General features: G+C 40.5%; 2 protein-coding genes across 3 annotated transcripts in view; both read right to left on the reverse strand.

Annotated features, from left to right (window-relative positions):
* Positions 1-8,197, reverse strand: part of arhgef3 (Rho guanine nucleotide exchange factor (GEF) 3) — a 38,237-nt gene extending 30,040 nt beyond the window's left edge. The window contains exon 1 of one of the 2 annotated variants that reach the window (XM_080892687.1): positions 7,793-8,197. In XM_080892687.1, coding sequence (XP_080748813.1) covers positions 7,793-7,827 — 35 coding nt within the window. In that variant the 5' untranslated portion in view covers positions 7,828-8,197. The remainder of the gene's footprint in view (positions 1-7,792) is intronic. The other variant, XM_080892686.1, reaches the window with a different exon arrangement.
* Positions 8,198-9,092: 895 nt separating this feature from the next.
* The window catches only part of il17rd (interleukin 17 receptor D), a 34,225-nt gene continuing 21,524 nt past the window's right edge, over positions 9,093-21,793 (reverse strand). Inside the window, exons 4-16 of the mRNA XM_080892550.1 lie at positions 21,371-21,489; positions 20,163-20,283; positions 18,580-18,624; positions 18,094-18,245; positions 15,631-15,696; positions 15,426-15,480; positions 14,397-14,507; positions 13,773-13,957; positions 13,553-13,668; positions 12,558-12,806; positions 11,920-12,474; positions 11,524-11,801; positions 9,093-11,327 (exon numbers count right to left, since the gene is read on the reverse strand). Of these exons, the coding sequence (XP_080748676.1) occupies positions 11,200-11,327; positions 11,524-11,801; positions 11,920-12,474; positions 12,558-12,806; positions 13,553-13,668; positions 13,773-13,957; positions 14,397-14,507; positions 15,426-15,480; positions 15,631-15,696; positions 18,094-18,245; positions 18,580-18,624; positions 20,163-20,283; positions 21,371-21,489 (2,180 nt within the window). The 3' untranslated portion in view covers positions 9,093-11,199. The remainder of the gene's footprint in view (positions 11,328-11,523; positions 11,802-11,919; positions 12,475-12,557; positions 12,807-13,552; positions 13,669-13,772; positions 13,958-14,396; positions 14,508-15,425; positions 15,481-15,630; positions 15,697-18,093; positions 18,246-18,579; positions 18,625-20,162; positions 20,284-21,370; positions 21,490-21,793) is intronic.

Genomic DNA, 21,793 nt, shown 5'->3' on the forward strand with positions numbered 1-21,793 from the left:
TCTTATGAATTTTGAACAGATAAAGGAATGAAGGTGCTCTGGCATGGCTTAGCCTCCATCAGAGTTAACAAAGCTTGGCTTCCATTTATGTGTATGAGGCCGGACATCACTGCTTTTAAAGAAAATACAGGATATTTGTACTTCATTTGTTTTTATTATGGATATCAAACTTTTAAGGTAAGCAGATTATTTGTTTAAGTAGTCAGACTTTCAGCAACAGTAACAAATATAACCCACACAAACTCTTTGTGTCACATTTAGTTTGTAGACTAAACTATAAAGCAGCTCCGCTAAACTGACAAAGTGAAATATGGTGTATATTGGCATAAGGTATGTGGAAATAACTGGTGTGAAACTGCAAGTGTGTTTCCTGTCCTTATAACCTGACAGCTTCCCTCCAACCTGAGCTTCTGCAAGTCCTGCAACTGACTGTGCAAAAATTAGAGATTCAACAAAGTAACAGAAATTGTAGCAAAGGCCAACTTCAGCATCTCCCAGAACCATCCACTTTTATTTACTGTTAATAGCACATTCATCATTTCTAATCTGAACAAAAGGCTTATGAACGCTGGTGAAGCTGCAGAAGAACGAGCAGACAGAGAGGACACAGACAGCCAGAGACAAACATGTTACATCATTAGAGCCTCTCCCTCTTCTGTGTGACACAGAGAGTGACAGCAGTCCTGCTCTGTTTCCTGGCCTCTCACCCCAGGAAGCTCCTAACTGTGTCTGTGACTTCAGTATCTACCTTCCCTCTGCTGTCAGTGGCACGGTAACTGCTGAGGAGTTCTCTGATTGGATGTTTCTTACTTAAGGTAGAACTCACTTTTAGTCAGTTCTACCTTAAGAATGAGGCTTATGTAAGGCCTGTGTGGCTCTCTGATAAACAACTATGACAATAAATGAAGTTACATCCAAACAAAGTTGCTCCAGAAGTTCTTGTTTCACACTAAAAAATACAGACTGGTTTGATAAAACAAGAGCAGCTTTGTATGACTCTCAGATCAGTACAATAATCATTCTTAAAAGGCTTTTATCTGAAATAAGCTGCTGTAAACTAACTTTGTAAACGCAAAAATTACTTCGGTTATGCTGACCTCACTATGAGAAACTTTGGCCATGTATGTATGTATGAACATCCATCACTGTGAAACTCCTAAAGAAAAGCATAACAGGTCCACTTTATTATTGAAAAATAACTTCATCGGGGTGTCTCATATAATCCTGTCTTGTCAGATGCTGACCGTGTCTCACACAATGTCCACATTAGGAAGTTTTGGAGGGTGCCGGTGGCGTAAATATCAGGTTTATGAGCCTGCTTGGACATTAATGTTTTTGCACTTGGTTTGACCTGCTTTTTCTACTTTGATTTTCACTCGCTGTCTAGATTTAAGTACTAAAGCTGTTAGGAGAAGATCCTTGTTTGGGTTTAAATACATCCCACTCACCAGTAACCCTTTGTGTTGAACAATGACTAGCTGGGAATGACATCTTTGTCTCATTATGCCATAACCCAGTGCCAACTTCTCCCAACAGATGACGCACTTGGGCTGAGGGACGCGCAGTTTTTTCCCCTCTTTTTTCTTTAGATGGTAGACCATTTGTGCTGGTGGTTCATTGTGATTTGATTCACAGAAAAAAAGTGATCATTCCCCCACCTCAGAAGTGATCCCCTTCTCTAACAGAGACTTTGATGTGTAACTCTGTAATAATTCCCACCATCTGGCATCTGCCACAAAGCCTACAAAATATTGATATCATAAATTAAAACCTCATTCACTGTTTTAGATGGTGATTGGATGGTGTTTTAGAGGATGAAACAGGTCTGAATTGGAAAACAGTGAGCAGCTGTAAAACAATAAGATGCAAATGTGTTTACACACAGTGTATGGTGGCAGATTGTTCAGCGATTGCTGCTTTTTCTCAGCTTTCTGTTGCTTCTTCATTGTGTTTTATGACAATTTTCTAACAATGACATGGATGGATCTGAAGTTACAGACGCTACCAGGCATCAGTATTTGTTTTGTTTTTTTAATCAATAGACCAAAAAACAATTTCTGTCTCATCATGGCTCTAAAGTGTGTGTGTGTGTGTGTGTGTGTGTGTGTGTGTGTGTGTGTGTGTGTGTGTGTGTGTGTGTTTGCCTTTATGTGTGTGACTCATTCATTCCTGGGAGTTGCAGGGCTTTTTCCAATAGTGCAAACCATCCCACCCTGGATGAACTCACACACATGCACACGCACGCACACTTGCACACAGAGTTCTGTTTCCATCACTTCAGAGGACATTATGCCGACTTGAATACATGTACTATAACCCTTAATCTAACCTTAAACCTTAAAATGTTTTAAACTCTTTTTTTTCCCAAGAGGGAGGTGACGTGGTTGAACTCTCCTGCTGAGGAGATCAGAGGTGTGTTTGGCTACACGCACCTCCAGTCTTTCCCTGCCTGTTCTCCTGGTAAATCTTTTATCCACTCATCTGTTTTTAATATCACTTTCTCAGCAAACATTCAGTTTTCAGACTAAAACAGGGCACTATGCTCAAGGGGAGGCTAGCTGTAGTGAGACTAACTGTGGGAGTCATTTTGGAGTTTTACATTGTTCTGTTCTGTTGTTGTCATCATTAATAAACATGCAGATATGAAACTATCTGCAAATCAGTGGACTATTTAGGAGAGGTCCATGAAGTGGTATCAATCTCAAATGTCAAACCAAATCTTTCATTCTTTGTGCTGCTTCCACTTCCGTCAGCACTATAATCACAACACACAGCTCAGGCACAAAAACGTCTCATGAAACCAGCAGAGCGGCGTGCAGTGTGGGTAGGAACAATTATGTCTAAATGACAGACAAAAAATGTCACCTGAACAACATCTTGCATTGTCCCTTGAAAGCAGCAGAACCACATTTCTCCAGAGATTAACTCCCCACACCCAGTTCATCATCTGTTTTATGACTCTTGAGAAGCATTTCAGACATAGCAAAAGTGGTTAAAATACATTACAGTGTCAGCCTGTTTTAGTTAGACAGCTGATAAACTCATTGTAAAGTACCCGCCAACACCAATCTGCCAAACTTTTCTATATTTCTATATAACGAGTGAGAAATTTCTCTCTGTTGGACTGAACCAGAGCTGAAAGTACTGCACAAATAGGACTGTACTGAGTTCATATCATTCATCCCTTTTTCATTACTTAGAAAAAGTACAAACAATCTTAAATAAATAAATAAATGATTAAATGAATTTTAAAAAGTTGACCAAATTTAGCTTTTACCTACCTAAAAGTAAAATCTTATTGTATGGAAACCATGAATACAGAAATGAACAAATAGACCATTACAAGGAAAAGCTAGGAAAAAATGTTTTAAAGAAAAGATGAAAAATTATCAGAATTTCAAGCACTAAAAAGAAAAAATGCAAACTGCAAACGCACATAAACCACATGTACACATTCTCTTTAACATCTCTTTTGATTTGCGAGTCCAACTTCTGGAATGGGAAGGCTCTCACGGGTGCCCAGGTGCCCGTTGTATCATTATTAAATGTTAATTCTATCTACAGAATTTATTTCTAAATTATATCAACAGAGGTACATCCCATGAGCTGCATAATTAGCAGCTTAATGGGAGTAATCAGTCATTGTCTAAATGTTCAGCTTTCGCAATACAAATGCAGCAGCATTGCATGTGTCTTTGTGTACGGACAGAAAGTTTTCGGTCTCTATGAGCTTCGGAGAAATCATTGAAAGTTCCACGCGAGCAGTAGAAGTTAGTGGTATTCAAACCACACAGGAGAACTGTGACTATTATCACATAACAATCACCAATGTGGTGAAAACAAGTATCAAAGCAGCAGTTAATCATTTGACAGTCAGCCTTTTATGGACCCCTGAAATGTGGAGAAACTTGAGTTACTACACGTACAAGTAACTACAGAACACATTTGCGTATGATTCATAATATTGCTGAAGCCCCAAAGGCAGAATTCCTGCATACAAGAAAGATCTGCCTATCCCACAGAAGAAATGCAGGTTGTATTTACTGCATGCTTTGTTACTAAAACTTTGTGTGTGTAGGTGTTACATCTAAAAACTTGTGTATGGAAGGTCTTTCGGTGTCTTTTTATTAAGCAGGACGAGACTTCCAGGTGTGATGTTTGTTATTTACAAATGATCATGGAAGCTACATCCATCTTTTAAATACAGTATATGATGAACCCAACCACGAGGGGGCCACAAGCCTGTGTACCCCTACTGCCGGTCCCAAGCTCAGATAAATGGAAAGGGTTGCATCAGGAAAGGCATCCGGCCCAAAATCGTTGCCAAATTGAACATGTGGCTCATAAAAAAATGGCATTTCCATATTGGATTAGTCGGGTTAACAATAACTGCCTCTGGTGCTGTTCGCCAACAAGGAGCTTGTGGAAACTGTGGTACTGATGGCTGAAGACAAAGCAACAGGAGAGGGGGAAGGCATGATAGGAGACCGTGAGAGAGAAGGTAAGGAATGAGTGTGGAGATGAGAGTAGGCTGATATATATGGATATATTGTGTGTACAGGAGACTAGGTGGAAGGGAAGCAAGGTCAGAAGCACTGAAGGAAGATTTAAGCTGTTCTATTATGGTGTAGATAGGAAGAGGAATGGAGCAGAGGCAATCTTGTAGGAAATGTATATGACGGTGCTGTGGGGGTGAAGAGAATGCCAGACAGGATCACAAGTGTGAGGCTTGAAATATTCAGTTCCATTTCAATTCAATTTTATTTATACAGCGCCAAATCACAACAACAGTCTCCTCAAGGCACTTTATATTGTAAGGTAGACCCTACAATAACACATACAGAGAAAAACCCAACAATCATATTACCCCCTATGTGCAAGCACTTTGGCGACAGTGGGAAGGGAAAACTCCCTTTTAAATAGAAGGGGTGATGTTGAATGCTGTCAGTGAATATGAGCCACAGGCTGGATGTCAGCAGAGAAAGACTGTTGATTAAAGTAGACTTCAATTGACATAAAAGCAAAGGGACCATAGGTGATGAGGAGGTGATGAGAAGGTAGGTTAGGTATGGCGTCAAATAGAGAAAGGCAGAAAAACACAAATGGTGGTGGATTTTGAAAAAGGATGGAAATGGCTGTGGCAAATATCCGCTTCAAGAAGAGGGAGGAACATCGAGTGACATAAAAGAATGGAGGAAGGTGCGGGCAGGTGGACAACAGCTTATGCAGAAGGTGCCATTTAAAGACACAGGAGACTGTGAGATGGTGTCAGGGGAGACTGTAGCAAAACAGCACTGGATAACAGTCTGTAGGATTACTTTGGAAATCAAAAAGAGGAAGTGAGTGAAGACAGAGGCTGAAAGTTGTAGTTAAGAGTTACAAGAAGAGTGTGAAAGTACAGCTGTAGTGCTGAGAGAAACTTCCAGAAAGGTATCTGATGTATCCTCTGGACAGAGGCTTGCTCTGGAAATAAGAAAGGGACTGAAATTCAGCAGAAATAAAGCATAATACATGTGTACAAGTGAGTGGGAGGCAGATGAAACAGTGAAGTAACAGTGAAGCTGTGAGGAATAAACACCTGAGATCAACCATCCAAAGCAATGGACAGAGCACAAGAGAGCTGTAGAAGAGAGTGGAGGCAGTGTGGAGCAGCTGTGACAGAATGATGGCAGCAAGAAAGAAAGGGAAGGTTTACAAGACAAGTGAGTGAGGCCTGCTATGACGTATGGTTTGGACACAGTGACAATGACCAAAAGATAGGACGCCGAGCTGAACATGTTAAGATCTTCACTGGCAGTGACTAGATTGGACAAGGTTAGAAATGAGAACATCAGAGGCACCACTCAGGGTGAACCGAGTGAGTGAAATGAGTTTTGAGGAGGGATAGTGGATATACTACTCAAGCAATGTTGAAGACAGAGCTACCAGTCAGAGGAAGAAGAGGAAGACCAAGAGAAGACTCATGGATGTAGTGAAGAAGGGGATGCTAGGGATAAGGTGGGACTACCTTTAGTCACAGCAGAAGAAGAAAAACTACAGTCTATGATGAATGCCAGTTAGAGATCACCAGTGGGTAAAATTTTTCAATGCTATACTGTCTTAATTTTAAAATTCCCAATGGATGAGAGCATGAAAATGACCGTGGTGGAACATATCTCAAGTACTTTTTGTTTATTTAAATATTTCTATGCTACACTAATATTTTAGTTTGTACTCTATAACTTATCTAAAACCTTTAGCTAGTTATAATTTTGAAGTTACTGAAAGGTGATAAATTATCCTGTATTTATATGGATGAAGTAGCATCCAGGATATTCAAATAATCTCTCACTGCAGCAATAAAGTGACTTTTTTTTCAGTGATTATGCTACGATCCTCATACTCAGTCATTTTAATTTATATATAATGTTTGTACTTTACATATATGACGTAAATACTTCTACCATTTCAAATGTTTAAAGTCTTTATGAAGCACCAAATTCCAAATATAACACATCTGTATGAGGGCACAGGGCGGCTAATGTTAAAACTCAGACACTGACTTCTACGCTGTGTTTACTGCCTGCCTCACAGAGTAGGACACCTGCACCAAATATGGTTATGGAAGTATAATTTTGTGAGCAGAAGATTTTTTTTAAAAGCTTGTTTTAGAGCAACTTCTGATTTGAGCTCCCAATGAACAGCTAAATTAGAAGTTAGTTCAGCTGATACTTATAAAAAAAAATAACTGTCCAAATAGAGAGGCTTGCTTCTAGAAGGACTATGAATCCACACCGCCACACTGAATCCGAAGAGAAGCAGCTCTCCATCCTTCAGAGACTCGCTCCACCTTCTGGTTTGATATTTGTGGAGTGGGATTCGCACAGCAGCGGGATAATGAGGCCCAAACACACATCAAAGCCTTGAAGAACTACTTAAAAACCAAAGTAGGCGTCCCAGCAAACATGAATTTCCCTGCAATCACATGATCTCAACCTCACTGAACATTTATGAAGACCGAGGAAGTTCTTTATGAGATCATCCTGGAGCAGCGTGGGTAAACACCAGCTTCAACAAATGCTATTTTGCATTTAAGTAACCAAAACTAACACGAACTAGCATAACATCACATCACTCCAGAGCTTCAGCTGCTAATTCAACAGTATCAGAAAACTGTGACTTAAACAGCAAACAAACATCAGCTCACACCAAACTGTCAGAGAGTCAAACTGTCTGCAGAAGGCTGTTTATCTGAAATGTACTGTGTGGTACAGGTTAAAATCATAGCAAGGGCCTCAAGGACAGAAGCCAGTGTGTGTGTGTGTGTGTGTATTCCTTTTTGCTAGCACTAGCTTGAGTTTTACAGCTTGGGAAAACAGAGATCCTGTCTTTTGGTGCTTGAAAGCTTTCTTTTATGGCTCAGAATTGAATGAGGTGAATGAGGTCCATGCAGGTTAAGTTCAGGGGTAAAGCTCGGGGTCCTCACAGAGATAGACTTTGAGTCTTGTGTGTGTTGTGTGTGTGTGTTTGCACAAGCTATAAGTCACCCTCATGCAAACTTGTGACTCATGAAGCAGCAATAAAAACCTCTTTCTTTCAGTTTTTTCTCTCTTTGGTAGACTGACTGCCTCTTCAGAGTCTCTTGACTTTAAATCTTCCACATGTATAATAACACCTTATAATTAAACACACACCGGCAGTGATAGGGTTAATCATAGAATTGCATGTCTTTCCCCGAAACTTTTAATACATTTTCTTTACCAAAAAACTTCAGAAAAAACATCTCAAGCTTCACAGAGGAGCTTCCCCTCACCTCGAACCCCGCTGACATCCATCACCTGCCTGCATCGGACTGCAGCTCCTCCCAACGAGCCGAAAACAAACCCTCTTTTTAAAAAAAAAAAAAAACCAACAAAAAAACCCCTGATTAAACAAAAACAGCAGTCGGATCAGCTGCTTCAGTGAGTTTAGCTCTTCCAGTGAGTGAAAACAAAAGTTTCTTCTTAAAATAAATGAAAGTCCAGCTTCAGTGCGAAGATTTGTGCCGGATAACAACCTGAGAGCGATAAATCCTTCCTTTTTCTGTACAGCCGAGTCTGAGCAGCGCCTTCCTTCGAACCTCGCCTTCAAAATAAAAGCATGGGTTGACTTTGAAGATAAAATGAGATATTACTCAAGATCTTACTCACATTTAACATTAACATATTAAATGTGTTTTAGAATGCATTGAGGAAAAATTGAAAAACAGAGACTGTCAAGAACAAATAGTTTAACATTTGTTGTAATGCAAAGTAGTATTATGCATTTCCAGATCAGGCTTATTTTTATTCTACAGTAGCTTTGCATGATTCAGTCAAAAAAAAAAAAAAAGACTCTGCTCCTTGGTTGCAGCACCACAAATCCTCTCAAACAAGCTGTATTAGTTCTTCCACCTTTACACCAATTTTCTCCTGACTGGATGATACTCACTCATAAAAACAGAGGTTTGAGCAGCAGGTGGGTGGAGCTTCTATGCCAAAGATGACCATATTATATCTGCTCTCTATGACCTCATACATATCCAAAAGTTCAAACTAGAGGTGGGCAGAATAATCCAAATGTTTATATTATCAATAGCAAAGTTGGTATTGTTATCGGACTGATATTAGTGCAATAGAATTGATACTTTTGTTTCCTCCAAGCTTTCAGTATGTAGCCTACTGAATTCTCAAATCTTTTTTAAATTAATTGTTAATCATCTCTAAACCATGCCAGGGTTTAAGCTTTTATTCTGAAAATAAAAGCAGGCTGTTTGTAGAACATCTGAGTTTTAGTAGCTTCTGTTTATTTAAGCCTGGATGCCTCACAGCTCACAAACTATAGAGCTGTCCAGTGGCCTTTATATCAGGGAAGAGTGTTTGTTTCACCACAAGAAACTAAAACCTGTTAGTCAGCTTGAAGCATGTCAGAGTACGATCAGCCATAAAGGATATTTTGATCCAAATTATATTTTGCTACAATAAAAGCTTGCTCATATCCAAATCATCCCCAGCAGAAAGTCATGAAAAGAAAGAAAATAGAAATAACTTTTTTTAATAAGGATTTTTTATTTTCTATATAAAAGGTACTATAAAACAGTACAATTTCTAAAAACAAGTAGCTTACTAAAATAAAAGTCTAACTATACAAAATCATATCAAACATTTCCAGAGAAAAATAAAAGTTATATTTACAAGTAGGAAATGTTACATCGTCCCTTCCAGCCAACTCAAACCTGCAGATGAACCAGAAATCCTCACTCACGCATTCAGCAGCAACTCACTCTCTTGAGCTAGAAAACAATTTTTAAAAAGAAAAACTCAAAAAGCAAAATACTTTGTTCACGTAAATGATAGTCTTCCATCATTGTACATAACGTTAGCAAGGTGTACTAACATTTATGTCACTTCTTTAAACAAAATATTCGATTTTATGATCCGATAATAGTGGTCATGTTACTTTGTTACACCAACAATAAATCTTTGTCAACAAATATAAGGCATGAGTATGTTGGAAGTATTTCAAAACAAGATGTGCTTTTGAAGAAGGTTTCTCTTTATGATGCAAATGTCTTTCAAGAAACAAGTGGGCACATTTAAATAAAAAAGGCACCTCTTAAACAAGCTTCATCTGATTCTTTATCTTATAGTATAAGTTCTTTCAGTATTTGGTCTTAAATCATGATAATACAAAATAATATTACATCAAAGCAGTCCCCCTTTTTTTGTATTTTTGCATAATGCAAGAACTAAAAGGGCAAAGGACCTTTTTTCACTCTTAAGTAAAGCACAAGAGGAACCTTTTCAGTAATGCAATCGCCATGATAAAATAGGAATAGTAAACATTACCTATGTAAGCCAGAGATTACTAAAAATGAAAGACAGTAGACAAATAAAGCATCTGTTAAGTCCAGCCTGTATGTGGCAGAAGAAATGTGAAATCTTTACTAGATTTTCCTCTCGACTTGATACACCGATAAGCAAAACAGAGAGAAAACAAAGAGACTGAAACTGAGTTACAAGAATCACCACAACCAAAGCAGATCTGAACTGTTTTGGTTTACTTGATAACATGTTTGGTCAGAGAATAGGGAAGATTTGTTTGGTTATCTGCAGCAATAACAGCTGTGGTCACTGGAAAAGCCCAGAATTGGTGCTTCCCTCTAGAAAGTCTATATCTGTCCCCTTTCTAATGCCATCGCTGTTATGAAAAAAGTCACACAACAAACATACAGCTCCAACCACCGTGTTCTCCATTATGTAATTGTGATAGCTGTTGCTATGACAGCAGCCAGGTGGGTCAAACTTCATGCTAGCATTTTTACCGAAGGTGTGAATGCAAACAGAAAAAGGAAAAAAAAGTGTCCTTGATGGTATGCACTTCTGTGGAGCAGTTACTCTGAGGGAGTTTCCCAGAAGTGTTTGGTCCAAAAGTGCTGACTGATGTCTTTAAGGTGTTTATACATTCAGCAGCTTTAAGTAAGAACTGCTTTGACAGTCCTGGGCAGCAAGTAAACTCTTTGATCAGGTTCTGCTTTATCTTGCATTTTCACATCAAAACAGTACTGGAACAGCTGGTTTGTTACAGCATCACGTTTTGGTACCTGACATCAAGTCATACATTTCTGTCTGCCAATCAGGACACTGTGGCCTGAGGCCATCTTTGGTTTGAAACGGTCACCTCTGCCAACATCTGGAGTTCCAGTCCTTCAAAAATCCTCCAGTGGACAAAAAAAAAGAAAAAAGAACTGCAATTACCAAAGTTTTCTCGTAATCAGTGATTAGCACAATTACCAGGAAATACTGCTCTAGAACACAGTGGCTACTATAGCAATCACAGTCATTACTGTTCTAGAACACAGTGGTACCACAGTTACAAAAGAATACTGTTATAGAATTCAGTGGTTCCATAGTTTTCATAGCTATTTATCAACATTCTAGAATTCAAAGGTTACCATGGTCACTATGGTCAAGTGTTTTACAACATAGTGGCTACCATAGTTACCATGGAATAGTGTTCTAGAACTCAGTGATTAACATAGTTATGACAGATCAGCATTCCAGAACTCAGTTTCTGCTTCCCACTCCGGTTCTTCCAGCTTCGCCTTCTTCACAAAGGCAACTTTTTGGTCCAAGTTGCCACATTGATTTACAAGATGACATCACCAGGCTAGCCTTCTTTTGATTGGCTGAAGGCATACCCCTACAACGATGCCACAGGTGTGAGAACAGCGTCATTTTGCTCGAGGTGATGATGGTGGTGCAGCTCAGCTTTGCACACCGTGGCAGCGCTGCAGCTGAGCGATGTGGCAGCGGGTGCCTCTTCATCACCTGAAAGACACATAGCCAAGTGTGAGCACCATGATCACCTTCAGTCTTTAAGAATCATTTACCTTTGTGCAAAAGTCACATGAGGACATAAGTCAGGGAAATTTGGCACATGCATGTTATTGAAAATGTTGCTTTTTCTACAGAACAAACAGCAAAGTTCGATTTTATAAAACATCTGTTGAGGTTGAGGCCTTACTCAAACCATAGAAAGATGATTCACTCTCAGCCAGGGAGGAGGAGTCTGCCTGGTCATGTGACAGTCCGTCCATTAAGGGAATAGAAAGCTCTGATGAAGGAACAGATGAATCATAGATGCCTGAATCACGAGGTGGGGGGATCTCTGGAACAGTGGGGCGGCCTTCATCAGCCTGTCCCTGACCAGGGGAAATGCCATCCTGGAGGATGGAAGGACCAGAGGAGGACAAGGAGGAGGAAGAGTCTTCGGATAACAGTCCAGATATTCCAGAAGCAGACCTGTAACAGAAAAAGCATCTGCAGTCAGAATAATAATAATAATAGTTATATGTTACCTGCTGTTATATCAGTGAAATTAAAAGAAAACAAAAATGAGGTGTAACACACTTTCCTTTACCTTGAATTGGGATCTAGCATGAACAGAGAAGAGTGTGGTAGGTCTGGACTGGGACAGACACCAGGACTGGGACAGGGGTCAGGGGTGGAACTGGGACTCGGGCAAAGGTTGGGATCAGGGCTGGAACCATGGGCCAGCTGGAGTACGTTCCTCCCCATCACGCCCTCCCCACTCTCCAGCGATGGCATTCGCACCACCACCTCATTCAGCACCAAGCCAGAGTCAAACCTCTGCTCAGCCTGAGAAGACAAGGAGCAGGAAGGTTTGGGCGGAAGGCTCGGAGCCTGGACAGCAGCGAGAGACGGATGTTTGGAGGAAGAGTCAGGAGAGGTAGAGGATGCTCCAGCAGGAGCAAGCTGCTTTTCGAACCAGTCGGGGTTCTGGCTGATGTGCTGGTGCATGTTGCAGATGGAAACGTAGAGCGAGCGCCCGGACTTGCTTCTGAAATAGTTCCTGCGGGAAATGTTAAGAGGCTGCTGCTCACGATCAGTCAGACTGGAATGACTCGAATGGAACCGACTGAAGAGCTGAGGCAGCTGGTCCATCAGCTTGAACCTAAACAGGAAATGAAATTATTTATCAGGCTGCAAGTATTTATCATTTTCATTAAAGTTTGTATTCATTGTTCCCGTCTTTACCTGGTAGCCAGACTCAGCATGGTGGGGATGTCGCTTTCTGTAGAATAGTCAAAGTAAACTGCCATGTATCGGTTCATCTCCTGTGCCCCGCTGTCTTCGCTTTGCTTCGCCTGCCGCAGCTTCTCAGCAATCATGGCAACCGCCACAATGAACAGGTCCCCACCAACCGCAGTAATCGAAGAGCTGCTGCCATTACTACGGCGGCTCACTGGCGTCTTCCCTCGACGGCTCTTCTTTTCCACATAATAGCTGCAAAAAAACAACAGTTATGACAAAAGGGGTTGAAAAAAATATGGTAAGGAAAAGAATAAAGGTACATTTTTAGTTGACTCCTTACTTAACATTTTTTGTATTTTAGAAACCTGAAATGTTCTTGAAGAGGAAAAGGCACATGGGTATGGCAAGAAGACAAGAGAGACCAAAGGAAAGACGGAAACAAGTGAACACACAATGAAGAAAACATGACACCTGTAAAAAGAGGTGGGACAGAGGGGTGACACACTCGTCAATTAGGTTTAGAAACCTGTGAGCCTACCATAAATTAAATCATATATGCATCAGCATCTTCAACACATTTTGTGTTTTAATTCAACAATTTTAAAAGATTTTACTATAAAGTAACTACTGAACCCCTGACTTATTTGTTAGTTCAAATTCTGATGTTTACTTTTGATAAGTGTTAGAGGCATCTAGTGGCCATTTGAGGAACTGCAGCTGAAGGCACTTTCAGCGCCTCAACTGTAATATTCACAAAAAAATACAATTAAATATGAAGAAAACATTCACTCTGAGCCAGGGAGGAGAAGTCTCCCTGGCTAAATTTAAAAAAGAAGAATGAGACTTCAGAAACAAAGACTAATTAAAATTATACTGTACACTCATAAAAATTAAGCATAAAAAATAAATAAAACCAAATCAAACTAATGAAATCTAAATTCTAATAAATGTGATTGTCTGCTTATTTTTCTATAGAAACAGGAGGGTAAGGTGAGTACCGCAGGCCTTTGGAACAGACGGTGATGATGAAGTTTGCTTCATCCAGCTGTCTGCTGAGCCATGACATCTGACCCTCTTTGCACATCTCCAGGTGTTCCCACAGGTCCAACACAACCTGAACATGAGTGAAAATAATTGATTGATTTTTTTCATGTTTTCTATATTTTTTTCCTCCAAGTCTTTTAGTGGTCCTCAGTTTCTTCTTCATGATCGTCTCACCTCACAGCAGCAGAAGTCCTGCAGGAAGAAGGCGAAGCTCTGGATGACACTGGTGTGTTTGGGACAGTCTCTGTTCGAGTAGCAGATGAAGACTTTGGGGCGGGGCCACGGCCGCTCAGTGGTCAGTGCTGCGCTGTGATTGGACGACTCGCTGCTCTCCTCATCCAGCTGACTGTAGATGTTTTCTAAAGGAGGGAAGAGAGGATTGTTTTAAAATGCAGCCATAAATTTAAAGTATGGTGACCGAAATTCGGCAACTGCATTTGAATGACAAATGACAAAAACATTAAGATAACGGGGATGTCGTGCAGTCACATTGATTGATTGACTGATTATTTATTCCGAGCATGAATACAGCTAATACTGTCTTCTAGTACAAGTGCTTGAAAAGGAGTGGAAAGAAGTAACACTTATATATTCTCACCCTTTTGTAATGCAAAGGTTTACAAGGGTAATTGCTTTATACTGTGTACACCTCTCAAGATAGTAAATCTGGGGCCAGTTGCTGTCTAAAGGAAAGAAAGTCATTTACACAGCAGATGATCACTATCACTAATCATTACTAACAATGTTAAAATGGGAAGAAACTGAGCCCCTTAAAATATGAATCATGGTTCCCCTCACCTTGCTGCTTCTTGCGACACATGACTGTGAAGAGGGTTGCAAATGCTGACATGACAACCAGCGGCACCGTGATGGCCATGGCACGGATAGGTCCCGCCCAGGGGGAGTGGACTGGAGGATGGAAACAAACATACCCATTTGTGAGGCAATTAGATCAGACTGTTATTTCAGTATTTCTTTGCCACAAAAAAATGATAGTAGTGGGCAGGGCAGAGTCAATAGGTCTGAACTGAAGTTGATGTTTCATTGTGTGCACACAATGAGAACTGATTCCTGGAGTAATCCTGACTCGTTTCTAGATCCAGTGGATACACAATCTCTCCAGTGGGTTCTGGATCTATGTCGGGGTTTCGTCTTAGTTGAGCGTGCCAGGAAAACTTCTACAGGGAGGCTACCGGGAGGCATCCTAATGTCCAACAGACTTTTTTAAACTGGGGGGGAAGCAGGATGCTGAACTTTATTTTCCTAAAATTCACCTTGGACCCCTTTGTTGTGTAGAATCAATTTTGGTTTGTAGTTACACCTCCAGCCACTAGGTGGTGCTAATTTTTTATTATAAGTTAAAGAAATCAGAAAAGTCAGAGATCCTTAATGAGCTGACAAATTAGTGAAGAGGCAAACTCCTTTCTGGCTGCCAACATGTCATTGTATTTTATTGTAGTCTATTTCCTCAATGTGGACAATGCCCTGTGCTCAGCATGTGGTAAGATGATATACAGAGTCATGGACAGACCAGAGCATTCACTGAAAACATGTCATTAATGTCTGACTATGACAGCCCCTCAGTGGCTTTAAAAAAATGGATTAAGACTGTCAGTAAATCAGGAACAGCAGTGTTGCACAGGTGGGCTATTCACAGTGGATTCAGCTCAATTATTTTTAGTGCAGTCATCGTAGGAATATTTACTTAATGGTGTATTTTTAAATCAAACTAAAGACCCAACAATACTAAAGATGAAATGGTGGGATGTCAAGGTGTCTGTGGCCGTCTTTTATATACAGCGTACTGTGTGGTTGTGTGCATCTCACCCTGGCTGACGTGGTGCTGAGTGTGCATCCTGGTGGTGTTGCTGTCATCTTTCAACTGAGGAAGAGAAGAGAAGAGAGTACTGTTTAAAACTGATCATTTTTGGTCTATAAATCATCTTCGGTGAGGACTAGGCTCCAGCAGAAACCAGTTTAACCAGCTGTGAATGCTGTAAATGGAGCTCAGCTCTGTGCTACATTCATGTACCTCTATAGTGTAGGTCCCTGGAGTGACGTCCTGGAGGATACATGTCGTTCTGGGCTGATTCACATCCTGGAAATGGTAAAACACGACACTTTAGTTTTCAATAAAGACTAACATCTGCAATTAAATTTTAGCTTCCAGATTAAATCCCAAACTCCTTCTGACAACGCACACACTTAAACAAAAGCCTGCTCAGGAGGAGAGGAGGTACAACTGAAGGCCAAAGAAGTTTTAAAAATGTTTTCAAAGCACATGGGAACAGTATATTCATCAGTTTATTGTACAAGTATTAAACAGTGGTGTCAGTATCAGTGGGGAGTTGGTGCCGCCTTAATATCAACCCTGATATAGTGACGGGACAGGTGTGCCTTTTTTCATTCTTCACAAAATTGCTTAGGAGTTGCTGTGTTACTGTGTGTGTGTGTGTGTGTGTGTGTGTGTGTGCGTGCCGTTTGTGTGTGTGTATGTGTGTGTGTGCGTGCCGTTTGTGTGTGTGTGCATGTGTGTGTGTGTGTGCGTGTGCGTGTGCGCCGTTTGTGTGTGCGTGCCGTTTGTGTGTGTGTGTGTGTGTGTGTGTGTGTGTGCGTGCAGTTTGTGTGTCTCCTGATGGTGTTGATACTGCGAAGACAGACAAAAGAAAAGAGCTGCTGGAGCGAGATCAAGGAGGATGCAGTTAGGACGAGGCTGGAACAAAAGCTTTTCACGCCACCTTCCAGTCCGGACATGATCGGGTAGAAACTCTGGATGTGGTTGGATGAGATTTAGGGGCAAATTATAGGCTTCCACATCAAATTCATCGCAAATAAAATGTGTTTACAGCTGCTCCACATTGGCCACACGTGAAGGCGAAGTGAAAATATGACCATTATATAGAGCCGGGAAGGGGGAGGGACAACACACATTTTCACAGAAAATACTAGAAGAAACTATGAGAATAGTTTGGAGAATCAGAGAAATCACATGTTTGTAACAGACTGCTAACTTGCTATTTCAGGGTGAATCTGCCACAAGAGCCCATGTTTTAGAGCATCACACACTCTACCGCGAACCCCTCAACTGTAAAGCACCAAGTGAAGCAAAATAAGGTCCAATGGCCAGCAATCTCAAATGTTCTTTTCAGGCAAGTCCAAACAAATGTATTTATTGAAAGGAAAGAATTCAATAAAAACACGTCTTTACAGGGTCTCAGCAGCGACCAACAAAAGCATTTCAGTTCTTTTTGTGGTGGCAAAAAAAAAAAAAAAAAAAAAAAAAAAAAAAAAGGACAGAGTAAACCCTCTTCTGTAATCTAAATAAATACATCTCTGGAAACAACAGCATTCACTTTTTACCCACAAGCTGATCTGCTTTCCAAAACAAAGAAGAAAAAACATTCTTTGGTAATTTTCCATACAGTTTAATTCAGCTTTTTCCCTCAAACGATTAAACCCTTTTTTCCAAACAAAACTTAAGAGCTTTCATGAGAAAATCTCTGGTGGTCTACAGGTACTCAATAGGCACCAATATAACCTCTTCCAGTTTAACTATCACAGAAAGAGTCCACCCAAGCTTGTCTTCATATTTTTACATGCTGTACTGCCTTTGTTTTTTGAGAAATTCAACTTACTGTTTATTGATAGAGCCCAAATTTTAATAACGTGTATGTAATAAGTCCATAGTAACCAAATACATTACTAAAAGTGAATTTTTTTTACACATTTTTCTAGATACACAGTTGTCATGGGTGTGTCCCTCAAAACTGTAAACAGGAAATTTAGCTTGAGTGTGTTCATAAATGTTTGTAATGCACTCATTTTTATAAACTGTATTAAAAATAAAATGCATATGCACTTTGAAGAAACACAGCATGTACAGCAAAATTAACTATTTCCAGTAGTGCACTCAAAGTTCTACGCGTTCAGCTTATATGCGCAAAGGCACAAAGTTAAACAGTTTTCAGCAGCCGCAGTGGATCTGCGATAGGCCTTGGAGAAAAAAAATAAATAAATACTACAGCTGCTCGGGAAATGACATCATTTCTCCGCTGTTGCTGAAAACCACGTGGTAGTTCACGGTGACAACGTATATTCCAAGTGTTGTTAACAGCTGGTCAGATTGATAGAGTACCAAAGGAAACAGCGCTCTGGGACAGCTGATCTCGTGATATTTAAGTTCGGTTGCATGCAGAAAGACTTATTGCTATAATTTATTTGGTCTAGATATGGAAATGGTGATTACAAAGGGTTAAATATGATACCAGTTCCTCAGGTTCTGTCATCTCCTGCTACCCAGTATATTTTCATTCGCCTACACAGTCCTTTGAATTTGAATCTGTTTACGGAGATTTATTAGAGTATTTATTACAACAACTGTCACGTTTCTCATTAGAGGTCACCGAAAACCTGCTCGAACATGGCGGGTTTTAGAAAACTTTTATAAATCTGAACTTTACTGATGTCAAAATGTATTAAACACAGCTGATCTTACCGGTTTGCAGCGCTGCAGTTTGGAGGGTCCGTCCGGTCGCAGTTTGTAGTACAGGTAGTAGAAATGGAAACCAAAGGAGGGCGGAGCCTGATCAAAGGCCACATGAAGGCTCGATCCGAGCTGAGACACGTTCAGCGTCTTTGGTGTCCAGACTGCAAACACAAGAAATAAGAACTCTAAACTCCCACGACCTCTTAGATATTGCAATAAAACAAGTACAAGAAGAACCTTTCAAAAAATACAGCAACATTTCAGAAATGTAGGACCACATTGTTGTCTTTTTCTGCTTAAGGTCACCGTAGCCTCCCCTATTTCTCATCATTTCACCTACACAGAAAAACTTGAATCGTTTGTGCAAAAACGAATTCACAATAAACTGATCTAAGAGCGAGGCGGGGCTGGGTCCAGCTTTGGTAGTGTAACCAGCTCCCGACTAAGTCGGCCTACATGTGGCTCTGGTTATGACGACGACACTGAGGAACTTACATGGTTTGCAGACCAGGTTGTCTGATCCGAGGAGCATTTCACACGCTGTAAGGAAACAACAAAAAAACAAAACACACAGAGAGATGGTTACAAAGTTTGTTTTATTGTTCTCATTGTACAGCCTCAGTTTTGTCTCAGCTTATTAAAAAAAGGGGATGTTTTGGGAAAACTAGTCTGGCTTGGCACATAGTGAAACACACAACCTCACAGCAACTCCTAAGCTTTATGCATGTTCTGTCTTGTGATCCATTTAAACTCACTTCCAAGGTGGTGCATGCATCTCGGAGCAGTGCAGTAAATCTGTCAGTCTAGCAGCATTTTTGTTTTTATTCTGCTTCCAGTATTTAATGAACACGTTTCCATCTGACTCCACATGAAAGTAAACACTGTTTTCTTCAGGACGGTAATTTTTAGGTGTCTCAAGAGGTGAGGACACTGACGTCACGTCTCTTCATTGGCTCCCTGTTAAATCCAGGATCAAACTTAAAATTCTTCTCATATACAAGGCCTTGATAATCAGTCCCCATGTTATCTTAATGACCTGATAGTACCATATCACCCCATTAGAGCACTTTGGTCTCAGACTGCAGGCTTACTTGTGGTTCCTAGAGTATTTAAAAGTAGAATGGGAGGCAGTCTCTCCAGGCCCCTCTTCTGTGGAACCAGCTCCCAGTTTGGATTCAGGAGACAGACACCCCCTCTACTTTTAACACAAGCTTAAAAGATTCCTCTTTGATAAAGCTTACAGTTTTAGCTGAATCAGATGACCTTGAGTCCTCCCTTAAGTTATGCTGCAATAGGTCTAGACTGCTGGGGCTTCCCATGATCCACTGAGCGTTTCTTTTCACATCTGTTTTCACTCACTGCATGTTTACACCTGTCTGCATTTAATCATGAGTTATTATTAATCTCCTGGCCTTTTTTATCCTGTCTCCCTCCCCTCAGCCCCAACCAGTCACTGCAGTTCTGACGGAGGTTTCTTCCTGTTAAAAAGGAGTTTTTCCTTCCGACTGTTGCAAAGTGCTTGCTTATCTGATTGCTTATCTGCATTATTGTAGGGTCTTCACCTTTCAATATAAAACGCCTTAAGGCAACTGTTGTTGTGATTAAGTCTTTATACTTTAACTTTATAAATAAAACTGAATTGAACTGATTTAAATAGAAAAAGAAAACATAAAAACAAAGCATCTTGTATCTTGTTTTTGTTTATGTCGTCACATGTATTACATACCAGCTGTATATATAAACACTCACATGGTAGAGGCTTGTGCATCCTGAGGTAGCCACGCCCTAAATCATACTCTGTTTTATCGTGCCTTGGAAGCCTAAATGGGACAATTATATTATAACAAAGAAAACGTAAAACTATGCTCACCTCTAACCAGTCGTGGCAGATGGCTGCCCCTCCCTGAGTCTGGTTAAGTCTTTACCTTAAAGTGTAAAGTGCCTCGAGGTGGCTTTTTGGGATTTGGAACAGTAAGATGATGTAAGAGGCGCCTGAAAAGGCTTTTCTAAACAATCAGTGAATCAGCTGATCGGCTAAAAACTCAGTCCCATACATTTGTGAGACGTGTAGGACTCACAGTTAGTTTTGAGGAAAGACGGAGGGAAGAAGCTCTCGTTCATCTGAGATGGAAAGGGAACCACACGAACCATGTAGTCGGTGTCAAAGTTCAAACCGCTGAACGGCTGACTGCTCAGCTTCTGTACATGAAAACATTAACAAACACAAACGTTCAACGGTGAAATTAGAAGGAAATGATGAGCGACAGTCTTCAGAGGAAATGAAGTAAATCGAAATAATACAGTTTAGCAGCAATGGTAAATCTCCGAGTTAATAAAGCACAAACATGTTTGCTTCATCCATTCATCGGGAACAGTGCACATTAATTGAGGTCATTGTGCCAACATTTTTTATCTGTGGGCTGCAGGCATGAATTGATTAAAAGCAGTAAAAAAGATAAAAGCAGACTCTAATGAGCATGTATGTGGACTTATTAAATACAACATCTCAACAGAAGAGTGACTCAGTGAGCCAGCTTACACTGTGTGGTAATTATTTCAAGGCTTCAGGGCCACAGATGTTTCAAGGATTCAAGTGTTTATCTTTGTCCAGGCAGTCATGTGCGAGTTTATTGTCAGTGTCCTATAATGACGATATTTTGGAAGAATGAAGACTGCAGATTGTGTTCCTGATCTCTTACAGCACATTACCATCAGTTTAGGAGGAGATTATTACACAGCCAGCCTGCAGCGGAAAGGATTGACTGAAACCACCAAGGGAGCTGAAGTAATTTCATATCGATCGAGGGCCAAAAAGCAACAAAAAACAAAAGAATGAAGTAAAACAAATACACATAACTATATTCTGAGAGGTCTGCACAATGATTCAAACTGCTGATGTTAAGCCTAATATGCATTAACAACCCAAGAAACTGCAGATGCAGATCCAGAGGTATGCCTTATTGAGACCCAGGCTCTCTGTCCACTCCCAAGCAAACCCAGAATGGTGTCAATTACAAATCCCTATTTTGAAAATAGAAAGAATTAGGAGTGTTCGACTTGTTTATGCATGTCTGCTTCATTTTACAAAAAGTGTGCAGGGATTAACATGCTTATCCCTCAAAACAACATTTTCTTCAGGGCTCCTTGTCCCCCTGTTCCAGCACCCTCGATAGCCGCCTCTAACATGCTTACATTTGGAAGAAGCATCTTATCCTTTGAGCGATGTGCTACTGCGGGAAATGTGAAAAGCCAGCAGTTCAAAGTGTTTTTGTGGAAATGGCCCTACCGTGTTCTTGTAGGAGAAGTTGAGCTGTCGTGGGTCTTTGAGGATGAGGTGTTGACACTGTTTCCCTTCTGGATTCTTGTCCTCCAGGTAAACTCTGAAGCCTTTAATGTGTTCAATCCCTGCAGAGACGCAACAGCAAGTTCAGTCTCACCACGTCTGCATCCATCTTTTCTCTTCCTCACCAGTCTTTTCTCCTTGCCTTTTACCAACACATCCATATCCTTATTCACTCTCTACACTACACTCCTAACCAGATCTAGTTTCATTCCTACCTTCTTCTTACTCTTCTTTCTGCCTTTCCTTGTTCCCTCCTCTTCATCCATCTTTCCCCTTTTCTCTGCTGCACTCATTTCTATTGCACAGTTAAGTAAATGTTCTACTGTATTAGTAGCCCTTTGATTTGAGGTGGGATTTTTAGGTGGT

The sequence above is a fragment of the Rhamphochromis sp. 'chilingali' genome, assembly GCF_963969265.1.
Source record: "Rhamphochromis sp. 'chilingali' genome assembly, chromosome: 9".
NCBI lineage: Eukaryota > Metazoa > Chordata > Actinopteri > Cichliformes > Cichlidae > Rhamphochromis > Rhamphochromis sp. 'chilingali'.